The sequence below is a fragment of the Notamacropus eugenii genome, chromosome 7, assembly GCF_028372415.1.
Source record: "Notamacropus eugenii isolate mMacEug1 chromosome 7, mMacEug1.pri_v2, whole genome shotgun sequence".
Classification (NCBI taxonomy): Eukaryota; Metazoa; Chordata; class Mammalia; order Diprotodontia; family Macropodidae; genus Notamacropus; species Notamacropus eugenii.
The window spans coordinates 9,759,042-9,784,676 of record NC_092878.1 but is presented as its reverse complement, the minus strand read 5'-3'; the positions used below and the strand labels follow the sequence as shown (position 1 = coordinate 9,784,676).

The following is a 25,635-nucleotide window of genomic DNA, read 5'->3' as shown; positions in this document are numbered from 1 at the left end:
CCTAGTCTAGACATCTTTAATCACATTATTTTCATGCATCAAATGTTCAGTAGTCCCCTTTTACCCATAAAATAAAGTTCAAACTCCTTAATCTTGCCTGTCAACCTCACCTCCTACCTTTTATGTGCACAACTAGTCTCTTGACAATCCCCTGGATACAACATTTCCTCTCTTGCTCTATTACTGATGACGCTTTCATTTGGGATGCCAACCCTAATCCTTTCAGTCTGAATTCTATCCCATCCTTTGATGCTCAGTTTAGATTTTTCCTCCTCAGCTTAGAAGCCTTCCCTGATCAGCCACCCACATGCTGATCTCTCTCTGCCTACGCTACCCACAATGCTTACACATTTTTGTCATTCAATCATATGCTGCCTTGTATTATCCTGGGGTTGCTTTGCATGTTCAAATCCCAGTTCCTCCACTTTTTGTCATATATACTTTATGTCATACCTGTACTTAGAGAGGAACAGCATTGACTTGGTCTCTGGAGACCTGGGTTTAAACCCTGGTTCTGCCTCTAACTAGTGGTGTGACCTTCGGCAAGTCACTTAAATAGTCTGAGCCTTAGAGTTTGATAAATGGTACCTGTACTGCTTTCTTAACAAGGCAGCTGCAAAGAGTGTTTTATAAATTGTAAACCCTGTAGAATCTGAGCTATTGTTACTCCTTTTGTTCAACACAGCAGACGTTTGGTAAATGTGTGAGTTGGATTGAATTGAACCTGTTGTGTCCAAGTCCCGTCGTGGGCAGCCCTTGCTTACCGCCTCCTCAGCCTGCCTCTTGTAGGCCTTGACCTTCAGCTGCAGTTTGTCCACCAGGTCCTGGAGGCGGAGCAAGTTCTTCCTGTCTTCCTCTGTCTGCAGAGGGAAAAAGAAGCCGCTCAGGGGATGGGGAGTGTGTGCATGACTGAAGGGGTGAGGACAGAGATTCATGGCAGAGAATGAAGGGAGGGGGCTTTGAAGGGAAGGAAATAAACATTTCCATAGCACCTACTATGTGCTAGGCATGGGCCAGCTAGGTTTCGTACAGGATAAAGTGCCAGGCCTGGAGTAAGGAAGACTCTTCTTCCTGAGTTCAAATCTGGCTTCAGACACTTACTAGCTGTGTGACCCTGGGCAAGTCACTTAACTCTGTTTGCCTCAGTTTCCTCATCTGTAAAATGAGTTGGAGAAGGGAAATAGCAATCCACTCCAGTATCCTTGCCAAGAAAACTCCAAAAGGGATCAGGAAGAGTTGGACACGACTGGAAAATGACTCAGCAGCAACAACAAAGGTGCCAGGCATTGTGTGAAGTGCTTTACAGATATTATCACATGAAAATTCCCTTTCATCTATACTTCCATCCCCTCTCCCAGGCACCAAGCATATGAATAGGTTCTAAGCTGGGGTGGAGAATCTTTGGCCTCGAGGTCCTCTAGGTCGTCAAGTGTGGTCCTTTGACTGAATCCAAACTTCACAGAACAGATCCCCTTAATATAAAAGGATTTGTTCTGTAAAGCTTGCACTCAGACAAAAGGCTGCACCCAAGGACCTAGAAGGCCATAGGTTCCCCACCCCTGTAAGCAGTAGCAAAAAGTACCACAGTAATGTCCTTTAATTCTAGAGCGGAATTGTCTCAAGGAAGGCAACTAGGTCTGGTTCTAGAACCAATGCAAAAGAGTTCAACAATATGAGGTTATTAGCTTACTCCAAATCGGGAGATGAAAGCACCAACTTAAATACTGTTGGGGTGTAGGAGGAAGTTGGGAAGAGTTTCCAGGTAATTCTAGGTTCTAGGACAACTAGAATAGTTTTGATGTGAGCAGACTTGAGGTTAGGGTTAGAATTGCTAATTTTTTTAAATGGGTATTTCTGGAAAAAAATTTTTGAACAGAAAATATGGTGAGGAGATTAATAAAAATAATGTAGAGCAGGGGTTCTTAAACTCTTTTGTATCTGATCCCTTTGGCAGTTTGGTAAAGCTTATGGATTACTTTCTTGGAATAATGTTGCAAAATGCATAACAAAATAGGATCATAGAAGAAACGTTGAAATACTGACCTCAATATATTAAAAAAAATAAATTCATATGCCTCCTCCCTTTGCAAATCTGTCCATGGACCTTTTGAGGGTCTATGGACCCCTGGTTAAAAACCCGTGGTCTAGAGTCTAACGGAGGTAACACAATTTCCAAGTATCTCCTTTTTCTAGACAGATGATCTGTCTTCTGTAGCCCCTAAGAACCACAATGGACACTATCATAATGTATTTTGCTTTTGGCTGATCAGAAGAATCTCAAGCTATTTCCCTCCCTCTGCTTTTTCTGTTTTGTTGTCCCCTTCCATCCCCCAATCTACTGCCTCTTCACAGCAGGATCTGAAGATTTGAGCTGAGATTGTGGAGACTGTATTTTCCTTGATCTGCATATCTGTCCTTGGGCAAGTACCATTTCTTTTCCGTGCTTTCTAATCAAGTGGGATAATAAGCCTTGTCTTTGCCTCCAGGGCATGAGGTGAGACTACGTGAGACAAAGGTGAGGGTCTTTGAATTTCACAGAAAAAGGCCTAGAGAGAGTCTAGATCTTATTTCTCTAAGCTCTTCCTCTGACAAAATAACTTTTTGGGTTGTCTCAGAATTTTCTGTAACTGCTGTCTTTCATTGAATTATTGTTCAACCTGGCAAAGCCCCTCCCTTCCCCCTGAGAAGCAAGTGCAAAGTGGGATGTGTTACTCAACCAGATGTGGCATTAAGGCATTCGTGGTAACCATGAGAATCATGCATAAACCTGGTGTGATACTAATTAATAGGACTCTCAGGAAAATAGGTCTAGGAAAGAGAAATACATGTAGTAAAACATTTGTGGAATTCTAGGCTTTAGAGTACTTCCAGAACATCTCTGGCCAGGTACGTTGTGCTTGACCGCTTGTGTCATCATCTGCAAACTGGTCATCCTCCCTACATGTGAAAGGGATTCTACCACTGGAGTCACCCTGGGTTTTGAGAAGCCAATGTTGGTCTTATCTTTCTCAGTTCTGGGTCTCTATCACACTTCTAAGACATATCATGTCTTCTCCACCTCCAGCTTTCTAGCTACCTATTTCTCTTTTGAGTGTTTGTCTTCTGGTATTAGAATATGAACTCCTTAAGAGCAGGGATTATATGGCTTTCTTTTGTTTGTACTCCTAGAGCTTAGTACTGTGCCTGGGACATAGTAAGTACTTAATAAATGCTCTATCCCTCCATCCATCTATCTATCCATGCATCTACACATCCACCCATGCACCATGCACCCATCCATCCATCCATCCATCCATTCATCCTCCATCTATCCATCCATCCATCCGTGCATCTGTCTATCTATTGTAATTATATATGTAGCTTCTCTATGAAGGAGTAGATTCTAGAGACAGTGAAGGTGAGTGACATTCCTGAAAGACTAGCTCTAGCTTTAGCCTCTTGGGTCATAGTGACCTGTATGTGGCTCTAACTGGGTGTTAACTGGGTCTTGTGTTCTATAGGGAGATGCTCTGATGGGTTTCTACAGTTGCCATCTTGAGAATTAGAGCTCCCTGTGTGTTCTCACCTGGTAGGTGAGCTCCTTGATGCGCCTCTCACATTTCCTCATGCCCTTGACCGATTCCACATTTCTCTTCTGCTCTGACTCGAGCTCATTTTCCAGCTCCCGCACTCGGGCCTCAAGCTTCTGCACCTGCTTCTTGCCCCCCTTGAGGGCGATCTGCTCGGCCTCATCCAGCCGGTGCTGCAGGTCCTTGATAGTCTGCTCCATGTTCTTCTTCATCCTCTCCAGGTGGGCACTGGTGTCCTGTTCCTTCTTCAGCTCCTCTGCCATCATGGCAGCCTAATATGTGGGAAGAGCAAAATGATTGACTAAGACCCTCCCTCAAGGATCACCAACATTTCATGTTCTATCCTCTGCCTCCCCAAAACATTTGGTCTCACCCTGGAGTTAAGGTAGAGGCCTGGACCTATTGGATGACAGAGCTATCATTTGGCAGTGGGGTTAGACTTGCTTTTGCATGACCCTACTGGAAAAAACTGTTTAACAGTGGGTGAAAGTTTTAGAAAGTCAGATGTCAGCTTAGCTTAAGGGAAAATTTCCCAACAACTAAGAGATATGTCCAAAAATGAAATATAGGTTGACACTGGAGATATGGTGGTTACTTCAAGGTCATGAAGTAGAGAATGGATGACTACTTCTTGGGGAGATAGCACAAAACATCCCAACTTAATAAAAGGTAGAACTAGGTGACCTCTGAGGTCTTTCCAAACTATGAGATCCTTGATCCATAATTATTTGACTGACCTGGATTCCGCTCTCCTCAGTCCCTCTAGTCATTTGAATTAGGGTTATGGTAATTTGGGTTCAGTCTTGCCATTTTTGCCTCTTTACCCCAGAACCAGGAGGAAATATAGGAGGCAAGAGGACAAAGCTGGTAACTCACATCTGTGATGGCTTTCTTGGCCTTTTCCTCAGCATTCCTGCACTCTTGCAATGATTCCTCCACTTCTGATTGAAGTTGAGACAGGTCTGTTTCCATCTTCTTTTTCTGGTTGATTAGGCTGGTGTTCTAGAACAGGGGAGGCAAAAAGAAGGAAGAGGATTTAAAGCTTTCTGACCAAGTCATGGTTTCAGGCCGTTTTTTTTTTCTGTGTATAGGTGTCTTTCTTCATTTCTCCTGTGAAAAGTCTTTGAGGACATTTGAATGTTTTCTAGGTCAGAATTATTGAACTGGAGAGTGTGGCTTAACTCAGCACTACTGAGTGCACCTAAGTGAAATTAAAATGTAATTAGGGAATACTTAACAAAATAAATTAAAGTACTTTAAAACATAGATAATGTTAATATGTGGTTTTCCAAGTCAACATGTGGCCTTCAGGGATCCATTTTCATGGTTTGGTGGTCCCATTTCTGTTTGAGTTTGGCACCACGATTCTAGATTGCTCTTTCAGTTGACTCATCACTGGAGAAAGACCTTACATAGAAGAGAGCCTGGAGTTTTAAATTCTAGTTTCGATATGAACATGTTGATACTGTTAGAGGGATAGACAGGAATGAACAGTAAAGTTTGAAGGGAGATGGGCTAGTCTTCAGTTGCATGGAAGCAACTTTATGGAAATGTCCTGTGTTACAGGGACAGAAAGAATAAATGAATGAGTAGTGGATGCTTTGGTACTAAGAGGAAGGACTGTCTTTACTAGTAGTTAGAAAGGGACTAAGCCATTGATTAAACGGTATTATTTTTCAGATTATTAGACTGGTGAACTCCTCATGACAACAGGATTTCAAAGTTTACAAAGTACTTTCCTAACAACAAACCTTCGAGGTAGAGATTGTGAGCACTCTTATCCTTCTTTTGTAGGTGAGGAAATTAAGATTCAGAGACATTAGTTGACTTTTTCATTGTCATAAAGCAGTGGTAAGGGGTGGTGTTAGAATAGGAAGTCAGGTCCCTTGGGTCCAACTCCAACGCTCTTTCCACTATATCGTATTGTTTTCTAGGACCCAAGTCTAAGATGATCATCTTAAGTGGAATGCTACATTATTGTCAAATCATAGATGTATTTGATTTAAATGAATCCAACTCCATTGGCTTGTGGCCCTGCTGCTCCCTCCTGATCTCTTTCCCTAGGGTCTCCTATACTTAGCCCAGCCAAACCAAGTGGTCATGGTGCAGTTCATATCACAGCTAGGCTGTGAAAGTTCCTGGGGCTTTCTAAACCTTGCCTCCCTTAACAGCCTTGCTTTAATCAACCACCTTCTCCCCTAATTGTGCTGTCTAGGGAGTGTGTAAATCCCAGGTCACACCCAGGCCTGAGAAGAGACTTGCAGCACAAGCACTTGGCAGGTACCTCCTATTATCTGGGAGCCTGAGGATGTGGGAAATGCTCTCAGGGAGTCCAGATTATCCTTGTGGGGAAAGAACTAGCCTGGAGTAGAGGATGGAATGCTGGAATTGGAATCAAAAAAACCTGGATTCACGTGTCATCTCAAATACTAACTGTGGCCCTGGCCAAGTCCCTCACCTTCAAAGATACAGAGGTACTGAGGTATCTCAGTTTCCTTATCTATAACATTAGGGTATTGGATTCAATGGCCTCTAACTTTCCTTCTAAATCTATGATCCTCTGGAACTGGTAGAGGAAAGTGCTGCTGCTGTTTGTTTAGAACTGTTACACTGGAAAAAAAGCATCTTTCCTATAGTTTAACCCCTTTCACATAGTAAATACATTCCTGATGCCAGGTGGATTGTGGTCATTGGGTTTTGTGGGAGGTATTCCCCTATTAAGTTAGGTTCTATCTGAATAAGAAAGTTAAAACAGTTCTGGCTAATTGAAAGGGCATGAGGGAAGACTGAAAAGGCATTCAATGCTTACCTGGAAGATCCAAACAGTAAATATGTACCTCTGCATGACAATGTTTTGTGAGATAGCCCTTGCTCAAATCTTAGCTCTAGCTCCCCCCTCTTGCCAAAGCTGTATAGCCTTCTGATAAGGTAAAATTCAGAATCAGCTAATTGAAGGGAGCTCTGTTTTCTTTATATATAATTTTCATCTTACATGTTGACTTTTAGATCTTAAATTCTGCACAAGATGCTATTCCGCTGTATATTATGAAAACAAAAACATTAGGCCTGAAGTCAAGTGGTTTGGGTTTGAATCTCAGTTCAAAGCATGAGCTCCCCCATCTATAAAATGGGGATAATGATTCTGGTTCGGATACCACCTACTTCACAAAATGATTGTGAAGGAAGTGCTTTGTAAACCAAAAAGAACTATGAGTTCTAACTTTTAGATGATGACATTATAAAAACTGGACCAAAAGAACTATCCTAGAGTACATCTCTAAATTAGACGCTTTCCCTAAAAGAGCAGCACCATGACATTCGCTTTACCTGGACTCTGGTTTGGCAGGAGGTATAACAACACTTTAAACTTCCATCTTTCCATAGCAGGTAACCTGCTGGGTACTAGATAAATGTTCAGTAAAAAAAAAAAAACCCGCAAAAAACCAAAACTGTGTCGTGGTTGCTCTGGGTGCAGATACCCAGCAGGTTTTCACCTGCATAGTGAGCCTCTGACCTGGGAGTGGAGCAGCTGCACCCGCTCACTGGTCTCAATGAGCTCCTGCTCAGCCAGCTTCCGGGCCCTCTCCGTCTGCTCCACTACCTCTCGAAGTTCCTCCAGCTCTGCCTGCAGCAGGGTGTTTCTTCGATCCACGATGGCAATGTTCTCCTTCAGGTCATCGTTGGCCCGGATGGAGTCATCCAGCTGGATCTGGGTGTCCTGTAGGGGAGAGGGCACTTAAATCCAATTCACACAGAAGTTATTATCCGTGACATCATTGGTCCTCTTTGGAAAATGAAGGATGAATGAACCACAATGGAGCAGGCTGTCCCAAACCTCTCTCTGTTACTGACCACTCCCACCACTCTCTTCTGCTGTGAGAGAGAAGCCTGTGGCTTGATAATGGAAAACAATATTTCCTGGAGAGATAGGAATCATGGTTCATCAGAAAGGATGTTGGATTTTGAGGCAGAGATCCAGGCTCTATTACTTACTACTTCTGTGACCATGGGTAAGACACTTAACCTCTCTAGGCCTCGGTTTAATATCTGTGAAGAGGTGTTTGGCTCAAATAACCTCTAGGACATACATGCATTTGTGAACATTTGTTTTGCTTGATCATTTTTATTTCTTACAAGAGCTTTCCCCCTCCCCCCATGGGGGTAGGGAGGTAGGAGGAAGAGAAAAGAAATACTTATTAATTAATTAATTCATTCATTGAAATTCTAAATGACTTCTAAGTTTTCCTCCAAATCTAAATCTTGCCCCTCTCTAAGTGCTGGCCCTCCTGTCATACATTCCCATCTTTGCTGAGCTGATTCTATAACGCAGCGTGGTCAGTTCATATCCCTTCATCTGTCAGTGAGCCTGAAGACCAATTAGTCAGCCTGCAAAATGGATAGAACCAGAATATATTCCGAATGGACCTGAGACATTGTCATCCAACTCTTTCATATTATAGATGAGAAAACAGATGCCCAGAGACCCAGGATTCAAGCCTGGATCCCTTTTTTCCCCTAGCTCTCTACTGACGTTGTCTAGATCCAATTTGGATAGTATCCAGTCACCTATATGTTAATCTTGTTAGCCTTTATTTCTCTTTTCCCTTCTGCTGTCTTCCTCAATCTGCTATCCTACTGTGTAGGTAACAAATGCAGTCAGATGGTAAAGGGGAAAGAATATTGGTCTTAGAGTAGAGGAGACCCCAGTTTGAAGTCCGCCTCCACCAATTACGATTCTAAATGTGATTCTATCTGTGAGACATCAGTAAATTATGTAACCTCCTGGCCTCAATTTCCTCATTTGTAAAATGGGGATACTAATAGCGCCTACCTCCCTTGGTTATAGTGATAATCAGATGAGATAATACACTTAAAGTACTTTGAAAACCCTAAAGCACTCAGTAATACCAGCTATTATCATTCCTCACTCGCCCAGAGGCCTCAGTTTCATTTTCTGCTAAGCCTTTCATTCAGTTACCTTTAGATGCCCCTGGGTTATCTTTAAGTGCTTCTGGGCCTCAGAGGACATCCGGTTGGCCTGGCTGAGCTGGATCTCCATCTCGTTGAGGTCTCCCTCCATCTTCTTCTTCACCCGGAGGGCCTCATTCCGGCTGCGGGTCTCAGCATCCAGGGAGGTCTGCAGGGACTCCACCACCCGGAGGTGGTTGCGCTTGGCCTGTTCCATTTCCTCATCCTTCTCTGTCAACTTCCGTTCAATCTCTGCCTTGATCTGGTTGAACTCCAGCTGTGCCCGGAGGATCTTCCCCTCCTCATGCTCCAAGGAGGCCTGGGAGGATGGAGAGGAGAAAGGAGCTAAAAACCCCCCTTTTGATGTGAAAGGGGCATGTTAAGAGAGAGAGGGATAGACAGCAATGGTACACATAAGGAATTACAGGTTGATGGAAACAGCAAGAGGGACATAAAGAGGTAAGGAGATGTGGATTGTAGAGCAGAGGAATATGCTGCCTAGAAAAAGCGATGTGGTAGAAGCAGCCCTCGTAGAGAAGGAACCCCGGATTCTAGTGCCATTTCTTCCATTAACTTTACGAGCCTCACTTTTCACATTTGTAAAGCAAGGATTAAAAAAAACCCAGCCCAATTTACTTCCCAGAGGATGTCACGATTGTCAAATGAGAATATGGCTGTGCAGTGTGTTGTAACCACTCATCGTTATATAAAGTGCACTACTCTTCATTGCCTCTGATAGAATTTGTTTTAAAAATCATCCCCTGGACCCAGCTCACGGTGTTTTCCTTAGTGCAAGTCTCTATCACCTTTTCCTTAGAGGCAACCATGTAGAATATGGGACCTCGACATAGCTGTTCTGGGGCATCCCTGAGGAAGGTGAGACATGGGAGAAACATGCAGGGAGATGCTTTTTCTTAAAGTATAAGGAAGTGGAATCTGAGAGGAAGGGAGAGAACATTACCATGATGGGGCCAAAGGAGGAGACAGATCTTAACAAATGGATCGAGCAGTTAGCCTGAAATGGTTTCCCTTCCATCCTGCGGGTGGGGGTGAGGTGAGATAGAGAGGTTGTGTTTGCCCTGTGTTCTCGAAGAGGACCATGACATCAAGATGATGACATGACTTTGATTTGAGTGAGGGAGGGCTGAATAGAGAGATAGGAGAAAGGGAGAGAAAGCAGAAATCATCCCCTCTCTCACCTCTGCTTCCTCCAGAGCTGACTGAAGCTCCAATTTCTCAACTTCCAGTTGCTTCCGGATCTTCTCCAGCTCATGAATGTTCTTTCCCGCTTCTCCCAGTTGTTCTGTTAGGTCTGAGATTTCCTCTGAGGGAGGGGAGAAATGGGAGAGCCTCAGGGACTGTGATCTCACTTTCACACGGTTGCTGCCCTTTTCCAACACTTTCCCCAGCTACTGCTACCTCCTCCTTGACTCACCTTGGAGGTTCTTGTTTTCTCTCTTGAAGGTCTCCAGATGCTCTAGGGATTCCTCATAGGCATTCTTTAACTTGAAGAGCTCTGTGCTGAGGGAACGAGCCTCCTTCTGGGATGATTCTAGCTCTGACTGAGACTCCTCATATTTCTGCTTCCACTCGGCAAGGATCTAGACAAAGATGGACCAGGTCACTCGACAGGTTCCCAGGGCTGGCTCCTGCTGTTCTGTCAGCTCCACCCCAAGGGTTCTGGGCTGGAGGCTCCATGATCTGTCTCCTTCATCCCCAGGAGAGTCTGGCCCTTTTACTACAAATGGCTCTCTTCCATTTGCCCCTCTAATGCTATCTTTCTTTCTTTCTCACCTTCTTCCTGTACCATGTCCCTTCTCCTTCTTGCCTTTTCCTCTTTCTTCCTCTCCCTCATCTCTCTACTTGGATTCCCCCATCTTAATCTTCCTCCTCATCTTTCTCTCCTAGTCCCCTTTCCCCCTCCTTTTCTTCCACACCTTGTCCAAGTTTCTCTGAATCTTATCAAGGGCCAAGGATGGGGAATAAGTCACTCAACAAGTTCTCTAGGTTCCACTCCCCTCAGCCCTATTTCTGGGGCCTCCTTCTATATCCACTCCCTGACCCATTTCTCTTCTACATCCTCACCTTCCTTGCCTTCATCTTCCTGGCATTCCTAGCCTCCCATCTCCCCATCCCCTTGGCTTCCTCTCCCCAAATCTCTCTCTTTGCCTCCTCCATGCTTTTGCCTCTGGGAATCACTCAGCTTCTCTATGGTCTTCTTTGGCCCTTCTGACTCTTATCTAGCTTTCTCTTCCTTTTCTACACCAGCCTCTTGTTCTAGCACCTGGAACTGAACCTGGGTTTGCAACCTGCTACCTGCATGACGCTGGGCAAGTTAATTTCTTCCTTTGTAAGATGAAGAAGTTGTTATAAATGTCCTTCAACTTCCCTTCAGGCTCTAAGGCTTGTACTGGATGAGTCCTCTGACCCTCTGGCAATCCTTCCTCATTCTGCCTGTCCTCACCTTGTCAAAGTTCCTCTGTTTCTTGTCCAGAGCAGCAGCAGCAGCATTGGACCGTTCCACATCCACCATCAGGTCCTCAATTTCATTCTGCAATCGGTGCTTGGTCTTCTCCAGGGATGAGCACTTGGCATTCACAGCCTCCACAGCCTCCTCTGCATCCTGCAGCCTCTGGGCCAGCTTCTTCCTGGGGGAGGCAGAGGGGAAAAGAGTGGAAATAAATCTATGAAGGAGCAGTGTGAGCCCCTGATGAAAAGACTAGGGCTACAAGGCCATCTAAAGGAACTAAGCCAGTTTTCTACAATAACCTAGAACACACAACAGAGATATGGAGAACTAGTATTCCAGAATCAAAGTTACCGAGATTTCCATTCTAGAGGGATCCAGTGCCTAGGACCAATACTAGGACTGGAGGTACCTTGATTCCAGCCCCTCCCCCAGGGTACTTACCTAGGCCGAAGAAGGGTCCTCCGACCAACAAGCTTTTTGCTCGTCTTATACACGTGCATCAGGTATAATCCGGGCCAAAAGCTCGCCTGTCACAGGAAGTGGGCTAGGGCCAGCCAAAAGGGAGGGGCAGGTGGTTGGGGATACGTTGCCTGATTGGGATGGTTCCAGAGGACCTCCCTTTCCCTTCTTTGGAGGATTCCATTATTGTTTCCCCTTACTTCGTCTTCTCCTTCATCCTGTAATCACCCTCCTATCTTGTACCCTTTCTTCCCAGTCAGACACTCTCCCTATTGTTTTAAATTGAGATGTTTGTGCCTTTTCTGGCAGGTGAGTTCTCCTGGAGGACTGGGAGGGACTTAGTCTATGAGCCATGGCAGAACCACAAGTGACACATCCAGCTTGGAGTCGGGACCTCCCAGCCTTGACCTCCTGTCTCTTCCCAGAATCCCCCATCTGTAGTTTTCCTTCTTCCTCCACATCACTCACTGCATTTCCATTTGCTAGGAATCCTAGGCTCGATCCAGAGCTGAGAGGAATTTGGTGACCAGTGTGGTGGCGTTAGGAGAGACTAAAGAACTCACTTGGCCTCCTCCAGCTCCTCAGTCCTCTGGATGGCATCCGTCTCATACTTGGTCCTCCACTGTGCCACCTCCGAGTTGGCCTTGGACAGGACACGTTGGAGCTCAGCCTTGGCCTCGGTCTCCTCCTCATACTGCTCCCTCAAGAGGTCACAGTCATGCCGGGAGGATTGCAGGGCATGTGCCAGGGCATTCTTTGCCTATGGGAAAGCAGAGGTGGGGAGAAATGTACCAAAGTGTACTAAGAATACCTTTTCTAGTGGGGAGGTACATGCAAATCCTCCAAGTTCTGTCCCAATTTGTAATCTCTACTCCTGACCTGAAACTCAGAGAACCAGAGAATTTTAGAACTGGCAGAGACATTGAAAGTCGTTATTCTAACTCCTACATTTTATATATAAGGAAACAGAGGTTAAATGATTTATTCAAGATGATACGGTGGTGAGGCAGCTAGGTGGATGGAGCACTGGCTCTGGAAGTCAGAAGAACTCCAGTTCAAATTCAGGCTCAGACACTTACTCAGCCATTGTGACTCTGGGCACTTAACCCGACTGCCTCCAAAAAAACAAATTTAGTGAAGGCCATACAGTTGGTAAGTAGAAGAGCAGGGAATAAACCCAGGGCTTTTAACCCCAAGTTAGGTACTTTTCTATTACATCATCTTCCTACCTAGAGTGTAAAGAGACTTGGGTTCTAATCCTGGTTCTGGGGATTATTGGCTGTCTAATTCTGAATAAGTCACTTTACCCCTCTCAGCCTTCATTGCCTCATCTGTCAGCTGTGGATAACTCATTACCTGTGTCTCAGACTTTTGGTGAGGGTTAAATGAGACAAAGTATATGAAAGTGCTTCATGAGCTGTAACAGCCTTACATACATAAGGCATTATTATTGTAGATGGGGAAACTGGGGTGAGAGAGGTCCAATTTGCCCAAGGTCACACAGCTAACAGCCACTAGGTCTGGAACTAGAATACAAGGTCTCCTGACCTTGTGTGTTTGTAGTTTTTCTTGTTATTTTTAACCACTTAGTGTATTCTTGTAGCCTCAAGAGTCTACCCCTAATCTTCTAGGGTCAGTCTCTCTTGGCTAACACCAGTTATGCGTCTCCAAATCCTCTTCCCACCCTGGACTTACCTTGGCCTCCTCTTCTAGCTGTCTCTTTAGGTCCTCCATCTGCTGGGTATAGGAGAGTTTTCCCCTGGTTAGCTGAGAGATCAGTGCTTCTTTCTCCTCCAGCTGACGAATCAGCTCACCTAGAGCAGAAGGAGCGAAGATTCTTGTATGTGAGGTAAGGAGTAAGCCTTAGCCAATAACCATAGCACAGGGAAGGCTAGGGTCAGAGAGCGGTACGAAATAATCTGAAAAGAGTGGCAGCAGAGAAGGACCTAAGGGAAGGACACTCACCATTCTCTGTCTGTAATTTGGCTCTCTGCGTGGTAAAGTCATTGAGGGAACGCTGTGCCTCTTCCAGTTTTGTCCGGTACTCACTCACTTGGTCCTCCAGAGTCCGAGACACTTTCTCCAGGTTCGTCTGTGAGTAATAGGGAGAAATGAAGGCTCCATGAACATATGTGACAGGGATTAAGGATGTGGGGAACCAAGTAGAGTAATCTAGCTACTGAGAAAGAACTGAAAGAAGAGAGAGAATGAGTTATAGTTAAAAATGAGAGAAGTGGGGAAATAAGTTCAGTTGAATTCATTTCATCCGTCATTTAATAAGTACCTACTAGGTAGGTACAAGAGGAGAGGTCCCAGGGCATCGTGAATACAGTACAGTCCTTGGAGTTAGGAAGACTTGGGTTTAAGTCCCACCCCATCTACATAGGATGAGTGATCCAGGGCAAGCTATTTAACCTCTCAATGCTTCAGGGCAACTCTGTAAATTGAAGAACAACTGACAATCTGCTTTGGTCGAGGGAGGTCCTAAAATGGATTAAAATCTCAGGTCTGGGCCAAAAAAATTGGACAAGATACTATGATAAGTGCTGAAGTTAGAAAGCCAAAAAACAAACAAAAATAAAATTGTCCCTGCTATCTGAGGGTTCCCATTCTCCTAGGATAAAATAATGTTAGCACCTCCTTTGAGCCGGAATCAAACCATCAACCTAAGGATGCTCCACAGAATCAGGGTGTATAGTTACTCTACCAGCTGAGCTGTTCCAGAGAAAAAAAGGGAAATGAAAATGGATTCATTCTGTAAATAGCTGGAAAGAAAGGAATGGCAGGAGAGATTGAGGGAAATATATACAGAAGGAAAAGGATGAGATGTCCTCGCAGAAAGAGGTATTAAGGGAAAAAAAGAGAAGGATGTATGTAAAAAAGGAAGCAGAGAGAAAGGGAGATGCAGGAAGGAGACTGAAAGGGCTTTTAGAAGTGATTCAACTTCCTCATTTTGCAGATGAACAAACACAGTAGATGATGTGCCCAAGGTCACACAGGTAGTAAGACTTCAGACCGAGTCCAACTCTGACTCCCAAGCTAGTAATTTTTGTGGCATCACTCTTCACTAACGCCAGGTGCCAAGGAAGGGACCTTGGGGATCATTTAGTCTGACTCCCACATTAGTAGGCCAATGCTAAAAGACAACGAGGGACAAGGTAATCTCTCATAGAATTCTCTTACAACATTTTGTCTAGATCACATTCTACTTTTTAGGATACTTATTAGAGCTACGCCTATCCCTTCTGTAAGATTATAAGCTCCTTGAGGGCAGGAAGTACTTTTTAAAAAATCTTTGTTTCCTCAGCAACTAGCTACTGTGCCTCATAGGCACTTACGAAACGTTTATTGCATTGTTGAAAGACTGACAAAAGAAAAGAGAGGACAAGAGAAGAAAACAACCAGAGGTGATGAAACAGAGAAACCAAACCAGAAACCGGCTCCTTCCCCCTCTCTCTTCCTTCATTCATCTCTCTCTCTCTCTTTCTGTCTGTCTCTCCGTCTCTATCTCTCTCTTTTGCTTTCTCTGTCTGCCTCTCTTTTTCTCTCTCTGTTTGTCTCTGTCTCCTTCTCTCTGTCTGTCTCTGCCTGTCTGCCTCTGTCTGTCTATCTCTTTGTCGCTCTCTCTCTTTTTGTCTGTCTTTCTCTGCTCTTTCTTTCTCTGTCTGTCTGTCTCTGTCTTTCTCTGTCTCTCTCACTGTCTCTCAGTCTGTCTGTCTCTCTGTCTGTTTCTCTCTGTCTCTCCTCTGGCTCTCTCGGTCTGTCTGTCTCAGTCTATCTATCTCTCTCTGTCTGTCTCTATCTCTGTCTTTCTCTCTCTGTCTCTGTGTCTGTTTATCTCTCTGTCTTCCTCTCCTTGTCTCTCCTTCTCTGTCTCTGTCTCTGTCTCTCTCTCTTTCTCTCTCTCTCTCTCTCTCTCAGTCTGCCTCTTTTCTCTCTGTCTGTGTCTCTTTTCTCTCTCAGACAGCCTGTCTCTGTCTCTCAGTCTGTCTGTCTGTCTGTCTCTTCTTCCTCCTCTTACCTTGGCCTTGATGATCTGATCCATGTTGGAGGTGACATCGTCCAGCTCCAGCTTGAACTCACTCTTCTCCTTCTCCAGCTTCTGCTTGACCCTTTGCAGGTTGTCAATCTGCTCTCCCAGCTCAGCCACGCTGTCAGCGTGCTTCTTGCGCAGGGCGGCTGCCGTGGCCTCGTGCTGCAGTGTTGCCTCTTCCAGGTCCCTCCGTATCTTCTGGAACTCAGCCTCCCTCTTCTTGTTCATCTCAATCTGGACAGAAGTGGCCCCTCCAGCCTCTTCCAGCCTCTCACTGATTTCCTCCAGTTCCCTGGATAAGTCTGAGCGCAGCTTCTCCACCTTGGCCCGGGCTGTCCTCTCTGCTTCCAGTTCTTCTTCTAGCTCCTCAATTCGAGCCTGGGGACAGAGAGAAGAGAATTTGAATAAAGAAGACCTGGGTTGTGTCTTCAAAAGGAGATGTCTGGAATCGAGCTGAGAAGAGAGGAAAGGGGATGACTTTGGTCAAAAGGCAACTCAAGGACCTCAAGGCTCACTGACTTAGGAGGGGGCCAGAAAAAAGTGGACCTGTCATATTGGAAAAGAGGGTCCTGGAAAAAACAAAACCAAAAAGAAAAGAAAAGAAAAAAAGGCTGAAAGAAATCCGGACACATGATTGTTACCAACCATGACACTAACTCTAGAACAGAAGGGACACAATGAAGCCCGATCTCATCTAGATAACATTGGCAATCCTCTATCAATGCTAGAACCTGGAAAAACCAAACACACATACACACACACACACGCACACGCATTTATATAGCACTTTTGGGTTTACAAAGTTTTTTTTTTTTTTTTTCCCTCTCCCAACCATACTGGGAAGTAGATGGTACAGGCAGGATTGTTCCCATTTTATAGATAATAAAACTGAGGCTCATAGAGGTAAAGTGGCTTGCCCATGGTTGCACAGCATCAGAGCTGACCTATGAATCCAAGACTCCTGAGAGATGAACTTTTTGCTCCACCATGACCTAGAATCTAAATCATTGGATGATGGCATCCCTTCTATCTGGAATTCAGATTACTTTGGTGGCTCTCATTTTAACGCCCAATATCAATGATTGATTCTCCCCTCTTTGCCCTCCATTTTTAGGGGAAGTGCTCAAACAATGACAAAAATAGCAAAGACTTGGTTAAAAATAAAGTAATACTTTCAGGCTGCGCCCTTGGCTTAGGACAGCTTCAGTCAGTTTCTTGGACCTTCTACAACTATAGTACAGGATGATGAGAATTTGTGTTTAGAGAGATGAGTCTAAGGTACTGTAATATCTGGGTCACCAGAGAAAATTTCCATGAGGTTCATTATGCTTTGCTTCCTAGGGTAAGACAATGGATATTCTACACAGATTTGCATGGAAAAGACCTGAAAAAAAAAAGTGTCTTCTGTTTATTCTCAGGTAACCAGAAAATTCAATTAGCCATTGATTCTCCACCCCCATCCCCACTCTGTAATTCCTTGATCTGATTAATTTGGGGGGTTTTATTGTATTTGTTTCCTAATGCTGAATCCCAGGAGCATCGTCAATTTTATGGGTATTTTAGTGGGGCACCGTCTTCACCTGCATCTCTTATTTGCCTATCCACCATCCGTGTATCTGATGGAAAGGCTGCTTCACTCTCACTTTGAGGTTCACAAAGCACTTTCCCCAAAGCAATTCCACGAGGCAGAGAGTACTAATATCGTTAGTATTGTCCGTTTTACAGATGAAGAAGTTTATAACTTGCCTAAGGTCATGAAACTAGTAAGTTCTAGAACCTGGACTCAAATTCAGGTCTTCTGACTCTAAAAACTGTGTTTTTTGTTCTACTTAGGACTTCTTGCTCCTCTCGCTACTTTAGTCTTGGGCTGCAGCAGGGGCCAGGCAGAGGGTGGGATGGGATCCTTTCCTTTAGGACAGTGTCTGAACTCTAGGACCCTTTGTGTCAGCAAGGTGTAGGTTTCCAGTGGGTACGTACTTATTTATTTTCAGTGCTGTGGAAACCAGGAGCAGGAGAGGAGAGCCATTTTTCTTACTTCCCAGCAGAGGGGAGCATCTCAATTGAAATGAGAAGACAATGCTTTTGTTCTGTAGCACCGGCAAATAACGGAAACTATTTCTTCGAAGGGGAGATGCAAAGCAAAACAGAAAAACTGTTAATGGCTTTTGAAGATAGATGATGATCTGGGATCAAGTTCAGGCTCTTATACTCACTTGGTTTTGTGAGTCTGGGCAAGTCACTTAAGTTCTCTGAGCTGTCATTTTTTTCATCTATACAAAGGGGATAATGACAACAATACTTGACCAAACGACCTCAGAGTTGTGAGGACAGGGTTTTGTAAACTTAAAAGCGCTAAAGACATTCAAGCTGTTATAACAAAGGGAGGAGACATAAACAAAGCTCTTTCTCCTGTTCCAAAAAAAAAAAAAAAAATCCAGCCCATGAATCACAGTGAATCCACACCTGGAGGATGCAAAGGAGACAGGGGCCCAAAGACCTCGATTTAAGTACTAGTTTTACTATTTAGGGCCATATGACTGGGTCAGTCATTTCCCTTGTCAGTTTTCTCATCTGTAATATGGGATGGTGGTAGAAGGAGGAGATTGGATTAGATAGATGATTAATAGAATGAAGCTTCTTAATGGCTTGTTTCATTTTTGTATTTATATCCTCAGCACTTAGCATCATGCCTGGCACATTAATACATTAAAAAAATAAACTTTTTAATAAAACATAAAAATTTATATAAGTTTTAAATTTAAATTTTAAATAAAAAAAAATCAGGTACCTAGGTAGCACAGTGGATCAAGTGCTGGGACTGGAGTGGGTAAGAACTGAGTTAAAATCTTGCCTCAGATACTTCTTAGCTGGGTGACCCTGAGCAAGTCACTTAACCTATGTCTGTCTCAGTTTACAAATGGGGATAATATTGGCGCCTATCTTAGGATTGTTGTGAGATTAAAAAAATGAGATTATATTTGTAAAGTGCTTTGCAAACCTTAAAAGTACCATATAAATGTTAGCTATTCTTATTTTTGTTTAATGGAATGGATCTCTAAGGTCCCTTCCAGCTTTATGTCCTATGATCTTATGTCATTTAAAATAGAACTAGATTTCCCAGGAGAGAGATCTCTGAACTTGATCAAATGCCTGAGACATTTGTTTTTACTGCACTGGCACTCAGTGGAAATGCTAGTACTTAGTCCTGAAGGATTGTTGGCAGTATACCCTCCTTGGTAGCCAGTTGTGGTAGTGCAGTGGATAGAGTCCTTGTTCTTGAGTCAGTAAGACCTGAATTCAGGTTCCAAGTCTGACACTTACTGGTTTTTCACCATGGGCAAGTCACTTTACCTCAGTTTCCCCAACCATAAAATATGGATACTAAGCACTTAATTCTCAGGGTTGTTCTGAGAATCAAATAAGATAAGATTTGTAAAGCACTTAGGTGCCTGACACATAGTAGGTATTATATTAATGCTTCTTTCCTTCTTCCTTGGGTAAAAGAGGAGAACAGACTCTCTATGTCCCCTTTCAAAATCTCCCTTCAGCTTACACCATCATCATTCAACACTACTCCAAAAAATCTGGAGTTTCATTTGTGTCCTGATTTTCTTCCTAGATGCAGATCAGAAGCCCCTTCAACCTCCTGTCCCCAAACATGCTTCAGTAAATGAGCTACGGTTGCTATGGTCAGAAGCAACCAGGACAGGCCAATCTGCTGATGATGGATGAGTCTGTCTGTCTGTCTGTCTCTCTCTCTCTCAGCTTAGCTATCCTGGTCCTTGAATGACAGATACAGCTTGCTGCTGAGCCAAGACTCAAAGCCTCTCTTGCTTGACTGGATGGACCCACTGGAGCCCGTGTTCTGCTGGCGTAGTCTCCCCGTACCTTAAGGTCACCTCCGTACTGTGATGGGGTGTCCCATAGGACTTGAGTGAAAGATAATAATAGCTGACCTTTATACGCTATTGTCTGGCTACTAACTGTTTTGCTCACATTATCCCACTGAATAAATTAACAGCCTACGAGGGTGGTAGGACGAACACAGCATCCAAAAAGTCTTAGTGAAGTTTAAAGTTGTTTTTAAAAACCCAGCAACAACTAAACACGAAACTATACTAAATCCTTTGGGACACCTCATGTTAACACGCATATATTACAGAAATTAGAGTTCAGGAAGGTTATATAACTTGCCCAAGGATATCTAGTCAGTAAATGACAGCTGGGGCTGGAGGCAACTAGGTGCTAGAGTGGATAACATGACCTTGGGTAAGTAACTTCCCCTTTCTCAGCCTCAGTTTCCTGATCTAAAAAAATGGGAATAATAAAAACATCTACCTTAGAGGCTTGTTGTGAGGACCAGATGAGACCAGATGAGATAATGTTTGGTGGCTCAATGGATAGAGCCTTGGGCCTGATGTCAGCAAGCCCTGAGTTCAAATCTAGCCTCAGATATTTACTAGCTGTGTGGCCCTGGACAAGTCACTTAACTTCTGTCTGCCTCAGTTTCCTCAACTGTACAATGGAAATAATAATAGAATAGAATAATAGAAATAGAATAATAATAGAATAAAGGGGCAAATGAGGAAATAATTGTAAAACAACTTAGGACAGTGCCTGGCACCTAGTAAGCACCATATAAATGTTAGCTATTATTATTGTATATTTTGCAAATATTTGGTACTATACAAATATTTAAATATAGAAATACATATATAAAATTTATATGTACATTTATGTATAAATATATAATATAATATATAATATAAATTTTTATATAAGGATATAAATGCATATATAAAATTTTATATATAAATATATTTCTATAGCAATATATACTATATAAAAATGTACAATATAATGAATATAAATATATTTATATGTAAACATATAAATGCAAAGATGATTATTACTGTTATTGCTTAATCTGTTTTGCCTTAGTGCTCTAATTGCCAGCCCTTTCCCCACTATCCCAGGCTACCTCCTGCCAGATTTGTACTCAAGTAAGGCTAAGATGAGCTTCTCACCACAAGGAATCAATGTACTTGCTAGCAGGTGACTGTCATTTTGTCCACATCTGGCACATATTTAGCCCTACTATGAGTAGGGTATGCCCTACATGATGATATGCACACAGTAGGTGCTTAGTGAATATTTGCCAAACTGAATTGAATCCTGGTCCAATGAACAGAGTCCACAACAGGTGGATGGCAGAGAGTGTCTTTGGAAAAATGAGTGCTCTGGAGGGAGGATTCAACTCATGGAGGAGGGAAAATTGTGCATGAGATGTCAGTAGTAGTCGTCAGATATATTCCTTATACAAAGCTAATGCTGCACATAAAGAAATATGGAAAGACAAAATGAAGCAATGTTACAACACCTGAACTGCAAATACATTGGCTACAGCTATACATATTTTTAAAAAGAGAAGAAAACAAAGCCAGAGGAAACAAGATTTTAGGTAGACCTGGAAAGGGACACAATGAACATATGTTTATTTTTTCATGTTTGTCAATACCTTTGGTTCTACTTTGTTAAATACTAAGATTTTACTTGTAAGATTTTATTGATTGTTTTGACTCTTTGTTCTTGTTAAAGGTTATGACGTCTTTTTTTTAAAGAGGGATCCCAAGGCTTCCCACCTGTCTTTGTGATCGTCTGCTCCTTTGTATAGGAGGAAAGAGGAGAGATGGGGAGGAGGCTTTTCCCATCGTTTGCTTTAGAATGAAGGGACCAGGAAAAAGAAAGCAGCTCAACTTTTTATCCCAGAGAAAAGTGGCTGTTAAGAGATATCCTCCCATCCCTGCTTCCAGAATAGCCCAATTTGAGGCTGTTCTGGAGTGAAAGTGAATTATTCTCTTCTGAGAAATAATTAGCATTCTAGAGAGTCACTAGATTCTCAGGGGAAAGTGATTGAGTCTCATTGTTAATTAACTTTGAGGTTGCTCGAGGAGAGGAGGCCCTGTGGTATCATAGAAGGAGTCCTAGAACCTGACTTTAAATCCTCCCTCTGACGCTTACTACCTGTATGACCTTGGTTAAGTCACTTAAACTCCATGGGTTTCATCTGTAACACTGAACTGCCCTCTGAGGGCTTTCTGTCTTTAGATGAGAAGTTTTATCATACTTCTGACCCCCATTTGGGGTTTTCTTGGCAAAGATGCCATTTCCTTCTCCAACTCATTTTACAGAAAAGGAAACTGAGGTAAACAGAGTTAAGTGACTTGCCCAGGGTCACACAGATAGTAAATGTCCCAGGCTGGATTTGAACTCAGATCTTCTTGCCTCTAGGCTCAGACCTCTATCCACTGAGCTACCCAGCTGCCCTGTTATATGATATATGATATGATATGATACTACTACATGATTCTATATTCTAGAATGTCCCAGGTGTCTTCTCTGAGGTATCCAAACCCTTCAGTTCCCTCCAGGGGCCTCTACCTAGTTGTCTGGGCAATTACCTGGTTTTCCTTTAGTTTCTTCTGTAGCTGGAGAGCCACTGCCTGCTCATCCTCGATTTTGCTGTTCAGCTGACTGATGTCAAACTCCTTCCTGAAATGGAGGTAGTTGGTGGATGTTGGGCATTCCCCCTCCTTCATTTCTACTTTTTCTCTTCCCCTTTTCTAGGCCACTCAGAGTATTCAGTTTACCCCCAGAGACAAATGGTCAATGTTGACTTTTCCAGGGAGTATGAATGGGGAGAAGGGCAACGATTGGGATAAATCTGACCTGTGGAAGGGGCTACATTAGTCATTCCCTGAAACCCCTAAGAGACTAGCAGTACAATGGAGGTTGGGTGGTCTGTCTGTCTGATGTGCCCTCTGACTCATGCACAGATCTCATATGCCCTGTCTCCTCCCCACCATGGGCTCATACTTCTTGAGTTTCTCCTCTAGCTGCAGCTTGTCATTCTCTAGGTCCATGATACTCTCCTGGGTCAGCTTGAGGTCTCCTTCCAGCTTCCTCTTTGCCCGCTCCAGGTCCATCCGGACCTTTTTCTCCTGTTCCAGGGATCCTTCCAGCTGATAGAGAGATAGAGAGACAGAGACAGAAAGAAAGACAAAGGGATAGAGACATTTGCATAGTCAGAGAGATACTATTCCAGGCAAGACCAAGAATCTACTATACAGAATCCTCTCTGCTCAACCTTAACCCTAGACCTAAAGTTCATGGGGCTCCTGTCCTTAAGTACATGGGACCTGAGGTCAAGTTGCCAAAGGAAACAAGGATAAAGTCTGAAGAAGGATCTCAGATAATATAGAAGTTCCAGTGGACTCAGGAATAAGACCAGTGGATTTTATTTAATCCAGTTCAACTAACGCTTACTAGGATTCTGCTACGTGCATCTTAGCGTACAAGGTGTTGGAGATCATAGGATCCTGTAGATCTCAAAGTGGAAGGGAGTTTAAGGACCAAGGAGATTGGATGACATAACCCAAGGTCATATAGAGAGTGAAAGAGGTCCCCTGCCCTTTTAGATCACTGGAGTCTCCTGGAAGAGCTAGTTCATCGAAATAAGGGGAAGGGGTCAAAGCTACTCACATCATCCACTTGCTGTTCCAGCTTGACCTTGGATTTGGTCAGTGTGTTGACCTTGTCTTCCTCAACCTGTAGGTCATCTAGTGCTTGCTGATGGGCCTCTTGCAGGGCTTTCTTCTCTTTAGTCAGCTTGGCAATGATTTCATCCAGCCCAGCCATCTCCTCTGTCAGGTTTTTCACCTGTGGGATAAGAACCCCATTTCCCATCCACCATTGTGGTCAAAAGTTGGCAGGCCCAAACCAGTTAACTTATCCATAAGAGGCATTGCCAGGAGAGATATCAGGGCTTAAGTTAACCTCATAGACCACTGGGGGTAAGGCAGATTTGGTTATGGGTGTTACTAGTGACCTGACCCTATGGCAGAAGCTGGTATGACCTGGGAGTCCCATGGAGGTCTGGAGATGGAGAGGGAAGGGATCCCTTTGCTCACCTTGTTCTCCGTTGCATGTTTCTCCTTCTCCACCTTGGCCAGGGTCAGCTCCAGATCATCAATGTCCTTCTTCAGCTCTGAGCACTCATCCTCCAGCTTTCGCTTCTTGGCTGTGAGCTCAGCATTCATCTCCTCCTCATCCTCCAGGCGCTCTGTCTGCTCCTTGACCTTGGCCTCCAGCTGGATCTTGTTTTTGATGAGCTGGTCACAGCGCTCTTCTGCATCCGCCAGGTTGTCTTGTTCCTGAGAGCAAAGCATGGAGAAAATGAGAGATGGAAGAGAGATTCTACCAATTAAGCAACGGCCAAACAAATTAAGGCATGTGAATGTAACGAAATGTTACAGTGCCATGAGAAAAGCCAACCCGGACAGCTTCAGAAAAGCCTGGAAAGGCCCGACTGAACTGATGCACAGTGAAGTGACCAGAGCCAGGAGAACAATTTGTGCAACAATCACGAGATTATAAAGAACAAGACTTGAAAACTCTGATCAACTCTATGACCAGCTGGGATTCCAGAGGACTGATGGTGAAGGACGTTACATGCTTAACATGGATTCAAGGTATAAAATAAGGCAAACTTTTTTAGATATAGCCAAAGTGGGAATTTCTTTTGCTTGACTATACATGTTTGCTTCAAGGGCTTTTTTTTCTTTTTTCTTTTTTTCCAATGTAAGAGGGTAGTAAGAGGACAAGGCAGAAAAGAAAAGGATAGGGATAAGGTTAGCAAAAAAAAAAAAAATGAAATGAAAGAAAAGAGGATTAACAAAGCATCTTTTTTTTTTAAATGAAGCAAACAGAAAAAAAGTAAAAAAGAAGCACAAATAAACAAAGCAGCTTTGAAAAAAACATGTTGAAACTATATGCTTTAAAAGATAAGCAAACTATACATAACATATACCTGCCATTTCATGAGTAATTTTATTTTTGTTTTTTAGCACATATAGAAAAATATCTATTTTATTGGGTGCTTGGTAAGTTCAGAACAAAAATAAATAAAACAAGAGATTGGAAGGAGAAGAAAGCAGGAGAATTAGAAAAAGACTTTGGACTCAGAGACTGCTCTAGGGGGTTTCCTGGGGTAGGAAGATGGGTTGTTTCCTAAGAAAGGGCAGGGTAAGGAGTGTGGGGAAGACTTAGGAAGAGCAAGTGGTCTTACTGCTTGAACTTGGAGCTGCAGGTCATTCTTCTCCTGAAGCAAGGACACCATCTTTTCCTCCAATTCCTTCCGTCGAGCATCTGACTTCTCCAGGGCATCTTTGATGCGCCCAAATTCTTCCTTCATGTTGGCCATTTCCTTCTCTGTCTCTGCACTCTTCAGCAGAGGCTTAATCTTGAAGTAGAGCTTCATCCAGGGCCAATTCTTGACCCCCATGAAGGCCCGGATGTTCCATTGAATCACCAGGAGGGCATCCCTGAGACGGAAAAGTCAATGTAAGGAGAACAGGTGCCATGAACCCATTTATTTTGTCCTTTCATCCCATGAACCAGGCTCCACCTTCCACTAAGACTCCTTAGTTTCAAGAGACTTCCTACCACTGAGAGGGGAGGACTTAAGATTATAAATTCCCCAGGGGCTGGAGCACATTCTCTCCCTCCCCTTGTATCCCATAGAGGACCCAGAATCGTGCTATGCTCGAAGAAGTTGCTTAATACACGTTATCTGTCGATAATAACTGACATTTACATAGAGCTACAAATTAGCAAATTACTTTCCATATGCTTTCTCATTTGATCCTCACAACACCTCTATAAAGCAGGTATCTCAGGTGTCATTATCCTCATCTTAGAGAGAAGGAAACTGAGTCTCAGAGAGGGTAAGTGATTCACCCTGGGTCACAGAGCTAATAAATGTTAGTGATGAGATTTGAAGGCAGCTTTCTCCTGACTCAAAGTCTAGCACTTTCCCCACAATAGTGTACCTCCTCTCAGCTCGACAGGCTATCACTACCTCCTTGCCCTGCAGATTTTGTACTGAAATGTCTCATATCTCAGTAGCAGTTTGCCTCCTGGATAACTGCTCTGACAGAGAGGGGCATCAGGATGGGACCATAAAAGGGCCAGGTGTTTATCACTTCCTAATAACTATGATTCCCAATGTCCTTGGTAGTTCTAGGGTCCATGACTAACCCATAGTATCCCAAGACTATCCAGTAATAATGGCCAGC

At 43.5% G+C, this 25,635-nt stretch overlaps 1 protein-coding gene across 1 annotated transcript in view; it reads right to left on the bottom strand.

Annotated features, from left to right (window-relative positions):
* The window catches only part of LOC140514109 (myosin-6), a 46,308-nt gene that overhangs the window by 2,522 nt on the left and 18,151 nt on the right, over positions 1–25,635 (bottom strand). Inside the window, exons 21-37 of the mRNA XM_072624132.1 lie at positions 24,627–24,882; positions 23,470–23,712; positions 23,042–23,218; positions 22,376–22,521; positions 21,961–22,051; positions 15,488–15,877; positions 13,432–13,558; positions 13,162–13,280; positions 12,030–12,226; positions 11,002–11,185; positions 9,973–10,138; positions 9,737–9,861; positions 8,548–8,856; positions 7,084–7,287; positions 4,446–4,571; positions 3,566–3,841; positions 765–860 (exon numbers count right to left, since the gene is read on the bottom strand). Of these exons, the coding sequence (XP_072480233.1) occupies positions 765–860; positions 3,566–3,841; positions 4,446–4,571; positions 7,084–7,287; positions 8,548–8,856; positions 9,737–9,861; positions 9,973–10,138; positions 11,002–11,185; positions 12,030–12,226; positions 13,162–13,280; positions 13,432–13,558; positions 15,488–15,877; positions 21,961–22,051; positions 22,376–22,521; positions 23,042–23,218; positions 23,470–23,712; positions 24,627–24,882 (3,232 nt within the window). The remainder of the gene's footprint in view (positions 1–764; positions 861–3,565; positions 3,842–4,445; positions 4,572–7,083; positions 7,288–8,547; positions 8,857–9,736; positions 9,862–9,972; positions 10,139–11,001; positions 11,186–12,029; positions 12,227–13,161; positions 13,281–13,431; positions 13,559–15,487; positions 15,878–21,960; positions 22,052–22,375; positions 22,522–23,041; positions 23,219–23,469; positions 23,713–24,626; positions 24,883–25,635) is intronic.